The sequence below is a fragment of the Heterodontus francisci genome, chromosome 13 (genome assembly GCF_036365525.1).
Source record: "Heterodontus francisci isolate sHetFra1 chromosome 13, sHetFra1.hap1, whole genome shotgun sequence".
Classification (NCBI taxonomy): domain Eukaryota; kingdom Metazoa; phylum Chordata; class Chondrichthyes; order Heterodontiformes; family Heterodontidae; genus Heterodontus; species Heterodontus francisci.
In genome coordinates, this window is record NC_090383.1 from 83,574,059 (window position 1) to 83,580,487 (window position 6,429).

Below are 6,429 nucleotides of genomic sequence, written 5' to 3' on the forward strand. Positions count from 1 at the left end.
ACCTTGCTCTACCGCAGCGAGGCCTGGACAATGTATGCCAGCCAAGAGCGACGTCTCAATTCATTCCATCTTCGCTGCCTTCGGAGAATACTTGGCATCAATGTCACAGGATTTCATGTCGCGTTTGCAGACGTCTTTAAAGCGGAGACATGGACGGCCAGTGGGTCTGATACCAGTGGCGAGCTCGCTGTACAATGTGTCTTTGGGGATCCTGCCATCTTCCATGCGGCTCACATGGCCAAGCCATCTCAAGCACCGCTGACTCAGTAGTGTGTATAAGCTGGGGGTGTTGGCCGCCTCGAGGACTTCTGTGTTGGAGATACGGTCCTGCCACCTGATGCCAAGTATTAGGCAAGATGGCTCCTGGGCTGTAAGCTCCCTTGCTGTTCAACTCTATCCATGGCCATCTGCTCCCATTCTTACACCACTACACGCATGCTAAACAGCAAAAGCAGTATTCTATAAACAGAGTTAAGCGATCCCATAACCAGCAGACCAGGTCAAAGCTCTGCAGTCCTGCCACATCGATTGGTGAATGGTGGTGGACGATTAAATTATTGAAGGAGACTCCATGAACATCTCCATTCTGAATGAAAGTCATAGAGAGAGCGCTACAGCACTGAAACAGGCCCTTCAGCCCACCATCTGTGCCGACCATCAACCACCCATTTATACTAATTCTACATTAATCCCAGATCCCCTATCACATCCCCACCTTCCCTCAATTCTCCTACCACCTACCTATACTAGGGGCAATTTACAATGGTCAATTTACCTATCAACCTGCAAGTCTTTGGCTGTTGGAGGAAACCGGAGCACCCGGCAGAAACCCACACGGTCACAGGGAGAACATGCAAACTCCGCACAGACAGTACCCAGAACTGAACCTGGGTTGCCGGAGCTGTGAGGCAGCAGTGCTAACCACTGCGCTTCCCTGTGATGGTGGAGCCCAGCACATAAGTGCAAAAGACAAGGATGGAGCGTCTGCAACCATCTTGAGCCAGAAGCACCAAGCAGATGATCCATCTCTGCCTCCTCCTGAGGTCCCGAGCATCACAGATGCCAGTCTTCAGCCAATTCTATTCACTCCACATGATATCAAGAAACGACACTGGACAAAGCAAAGACTATGGGCCCCAAAACATCACAGCTGTCGTGCTAAAGATTGTACATGTGCTCCAGAACCAGCCACACCCCTAGTCAAGCTGTTCCAGTACAGCTACAAAACAAGCATCAACTTGATAAAGTAGAAAATTGTCCAGATAAGCCCGGTTGACAAAAAGCAGGACAAATCAATCCAACCAATTATCACCCAATCTACACTCAATCAGCAAAGTGAAGGAAGGGCTCGTCGACAGTGCTGTCATACAGCACTTCTTCACCAATGACCTGTTTACCGAGGCACAGTTTGGGTTCTGCCAGAACTGGCACCAGACCTCATTATAGCCTTAGTCCTAACATGGACAAAAGAGCTGAATTCCAAAGGTAAGACGAAAATGACTGCCTTTGACATCTAGGCAGCACTTGACCAAGTGTGGGATCAAAGAGCTCTAGTCAACAAGAATGAGAAGGCAAACTCTCCACTGGATGAAGTCATACCGAGCACAAAGGAAGATGGTTGTTGGAGATCAATCATCTCAGCCCCAGAACATCAGGGCAGAAGTTCACCAGGGTAGTTTCCTAGGCCCAACAATCTTCAATTGTTTCATCAATGACCTTGCCACCATAAGGTCAGAAGTGGGGATCGTTGATAATGACTGTACAGTGTTTCATTCGCAACTCCTTAGGTAACAAAACAGTCCATGTTTGCATATGGCAAGATCTGGACAAGATTCAAGCTTGGGCTGATAATTGGCAACTAACATTTGTGCCACACAAGGGCAGGCAATGACCATCCCCAACAAGGGAATCTAACCATCTCCCCATGACATTCAATGGCATTACCATCACTGAATCCTCCACCATCAACACCCTGATGATTACCATTGACCAGAAGCTGCTACCAGCCACATTAACACTGTGGCTAAAAGGGCATGTCAGAAGTTGGGAATTGTGTGGCAAATAACTCACTTTCTATCCACCATCTACAAGGTAAACGTCAGGAGTGTGAAGGAATAGTGCCTGGATAAGTGCAGCTCCAATAACATTCAAGAAGCTTGAAACCATCCAAAACAAAGTAGCCCACTTGACTGACACCCCATCCACCAGCTTAAACATTCACTCCCTCCATCACCAGTACACCGTGACAGCAGTATTTACCATCTGCACTGCAGCAACTCGCCAAGGCTCCTTCAACAGTACCTTCCAAAACTGTGACCTCTATCACCAGAAAAACAAGGGCAGCAAAAACATGGAAACATCAACAACTGCAAGTTCCCCAAGTCACACACCACCCTGGATTTGGAACTGTATCACCGCTCCCTCAGTCGCTGGGTCAAAAACCTAGAACTCCCTTCCTAACAGCACTGTGGTGTAACTACAACACATGGACTGCAGTGGTTCAAGAAGGCAGCTCACCACCACCTTCTCAAGGACAATTAGGGATGTACAATAAATGCTAGACTTGTCAGCAACAACCACATCCCATGAAGGAAAATAATCAATCCCATACCATGCTTTCAGAACAGACTTAATGATAGGCAGTTTGCAGGCTAGAAGCAACAAGTTTTTTTTAAATAACCAAAGCCACACCCATTCATCGTCCAATTAAAAATTAGTCTGCATAGCACAACACGTGGCTATCATTCCTTCAGAATATAAATTACACCACGACACTCACCCCACCTTAAAAAGATTATACAAACTCATGAGTTCAGGTAAATCTGGTCAGTTTAACGAGGTAAAATAATTAAACTTGCAGGCTTTAAATTTCAATCTGATTGAAATCATTTTACCAGAACGAATCACTTTTTAAAAACATTCTAAAGCAAGGATGCAATCATCATAATGCGGAAAATGATCAAAGTGTCAAGCTAATTAATTAGAAAAATCTGTGGTATATTAACAATACTGGTTTTATGTATTTAGACAGCTTCCTTAATGTGAAAGTGAAAACAGATCAACACAAGAAAAAAATGCTAACACTGTCAAAGAAAACGAAAATGCTGGCTAAGGGTTCTGTGCCCGAAACATTATCCGCCCTTCCTTTTTCAAATATAAACAGACGCTGAGAGTTGACACAATTTTTTGCTTTCGTGTCAGATGATCAAAAATCGTCAATAACTGAGTGATTCTAGTTTAAAGTTCGCCATAGGCTGCTACTGAAGCGCAGAGTCCCCATCTCTTGGACATGCCTGCAGCGCTGCTCATCCTAGGCTCCAGGATCAGACTGGGGCTGTTTGCCCCACACATGATGCAATAGCGTGTGCTGTGGTGGGCTAAGCGGTGCAGGCTGGTCAGCCCGCTCACCGGCCGTACACTCACCTAAACAAGGGCTGGAAACGTTCACTGACAGACTCAGAGCCATCTGCCGTCCCGCTAAGAATCGCAGTCCAACTAACAGCCGCTATCGCCACTCAACAGCGACTTTGCCAGGACACGCTCCCACAATGAAGCGTCACCAGTACTACTTCCGGGCGCCACAGCCTAAGCCTTCCCTCACAAAAACACCACTTCCGGTACCCCCACCATCCTTCCCCCCACATCCACAACAAACACATTGCTTAGTCATCTTGGAGAATTTAAAATAGTTATGGTGTAAAAGAAAGATGACTGTCGTTTGTTCAGACCAGTGCTGGGTAGTTTAAAGAACAGGAAACCAGTGCAAACCTATATACACCTGGGGTTATTTTTAGACAGAGATCATCATATGGCAAAATACTCCAGTATTCTGCACATCTGCCACGTAGTTACTAAAACTCAAACTAGACAGACACGGAGTTGGACAGGAGGGGGACGCTGAATCTCTCCTGGTGTTCGTTACTGCAACTCCTAAACAGGGAGGATTTCCAATCATAAATCATAGAAGTGAAAAATAATTTATATTTTCAAAAATACATATGATAAATTTGGGGCTAACAGCTAGTAGTGCAGAGAAACACTGAAAGGAGCCAACAGTTAGTATAAAACAAAATATAATAAAAATAACACAATAAGAAAAATGAGGGATTCCAGGGATGACAAGGAAATCTAGTTGGAGGATGAGGCAATAGCAAAAGTATTAAATATTTCGCTTTTTTTACAAACAAAAGTGAAAGTGAGAATGTAGATATACAATAGGACAATGTACAATAATTAATAGTTAAAATTTATTAATTCTGAAAAAAGCAGAAATCAAAGGAATAAGTAACTGAAACCTGATGGCATACGCCCTAGGCTTTCAAAGAAAGCCTGAGTGGAGATAACAGGTTCTAACCACAATCTTTTACTCTTTAACTATACAATTGTGCCGGGGGATTTGAAGGTAATATAACACATATGTTAAAGGAAGAGAATAATAAATAAAAAGGATGAGTTGGACTAACACCACACAGTCACGCCTTCAGCTGCCAAGACCCGAAGCTCTGAAATTCCTTCACTAAACAAACACCTCTTCCTCTTTTCAGACACTCCTTAACTCTTTGACCAAGCTTTTTGGTCATCTGCCTTAGTATCTCCTGATGTGGCTCACTGTCATATTTTGTTTTATATTGCTCCTGTGAAGTGCTTTGAAATGTTTTGTTACATTCAAGGCACTATATAAATACAAGCTGTTGTTGGTAGGCTTTTAGAATCCATATCTTGATTATCAAATTAGTGCACATTTAGGAATTTGTGAGATAATCATGGACATTCAGCATGGATGTTAAAAAGTAAGCCTTTTTTGAAAAATTGAAGTGTTGGTTGAAGTACCAACTAATTGGATGAAGGCAATGCACTGTCTATGGACTTTCAAAATGCATACAATAAGGTGGCTCCTTACAAAACTTGTGCTGTGTGGTTTAAAAAATAAAGTAACATGGATAGAAAATTTGTCGACAGGGAAGAAGGTTAGAGTTAATGGATGTTGCTTGGATTCCAGAAGGAATGAATATATTGAATTCCAGAGGCCAGTGCCACTTGTGAAGGAATCGGGCCATATTGAGGGGTTATAAGGTTAAGAACATAAGAAATAGGAGCAGGAGTAGGCCATTCATCCCCTCAAGCCTGCCCTGCCATTCAATAAGATCATGGCTGATCTGTCCCAAGCCTCAACTCCTCTTTCGGGCCTGCTCCGCATAACCCTTGACTCACCGATATTTCAATAATCTAACTACCTCCTCCTTAAATATATTGAGTGACCCAGCCTCCACAACTCTCTGGGGTAAAAAATTCCAGAGATTCACCACCATCAGAGAGAAGAAATTCCTTCGCATCTCAGTTTTAAATATGTGCCCCCTTATTCTGTAACTATGTCCCCTAATTCAAGATTCCCCCACCACTGGAAACATATTCTCAACATCTACCCTGTCAAGCCCGCTTAGAATCTTATATGTTTCAATAAGATCACCTCTCATTCTTCTAAACTCCAATGAATAAAGGCCTAACCTGTTTAGCCGTTCTTGATAAGACAATTCCTTCATTGCAGGAATCAGCCTCATGAACCTTTTCTGAACTGCCTCCAATGCTAGTATATCCTTCCTTAAATACAGGGACCAAAACTGTATGCAGTACTCCAGGTAACTCCCTAGCAATAAAGGCCAAAATTCCATTTGCCTTCCTAATTACCTGCTGCACCTGCATGCTAACATTTTGTGTTTCATGTACAAGAACACCCAGATCCCTCTGTGCTGCAGTATTTTGTAGTCTTTCTCCATCTAAATATAATCTGCCTTTTTATTCTTCCTACCAAAGTGGATGACCTCACACTTTCCCACATTGAACTCCATCTGCCAAGTTTTTGCCCACTCACTTAACCTATCTACATGCCTTTGCAGATTCTTTGTGTCCTCATTACAACATGCCTTCCCACCTATTTTTGTATCATCCGCAAATTTGGATACACTACACTCTGTCCCTTCCTCCTAGTCATTAATATAAATAGTAAATAGTTGAGGCCCTAGGACCAATCCTTGTGGCACCCCACTAGTTACAGCTTTCCAACCTGAAAAAGACCCATTGATCCCGACTCTCTGCCTTCTGTGTGTTAGCCAATCACAGCTGTGCTGAAGGAGGGCACTATGGAGGACTCGAGCAGTGAGGCAATATGGACAGAACTCAGAAATAGGAAGGGTGCGGTAACAATGTTGGGGCTGTACTACAGGCCTCCCAACAGCGAGCGTGAGATAGAGGTACAAATATGTAAACAGATTATGGAAAGATGTAGGAGCAACAGGGTGGTGGTGATAGGAGATTTTAATTTTCCCAACATTGACTGGGATTCGCTTAGTGTTAGAGGTCCAGATGGAGCAGAATTTGTAAGGAGCATCCAGGAGGGTTTTCTAGAGCAGTATGTAAATAGTCCAACTCGGG

The 6,429-nt window shown here is 43.6% G+C and overlaps 1 protein-coding gene across 1 annotated transcript in view; it reads right to left on the bottom strand.

Annotated features, from left to right (window-relative positions):
• Positions 1-3,571, bottom strand: part of eprs1 (glutamyl-prolyl-tRNA synthetase 1) — an 85,709-nt gene extending 82,138 nt beyond the window's left edge. The window contains exon 1 of the mRNA XM_068045066.1: positions 3,424-3,571. Within this exon, the coding sequence (XP_067901167.1) occupies positions 3,424-3,466 (43 nt within the window). The 5' untranslated portion in view covers positions 3,467-3,571. The remainder of the gene's footprint in view (positions 1-3,423) is intronic.
• Positions 3,572-6,429: the final 2,858 nt, after the last annotated feature.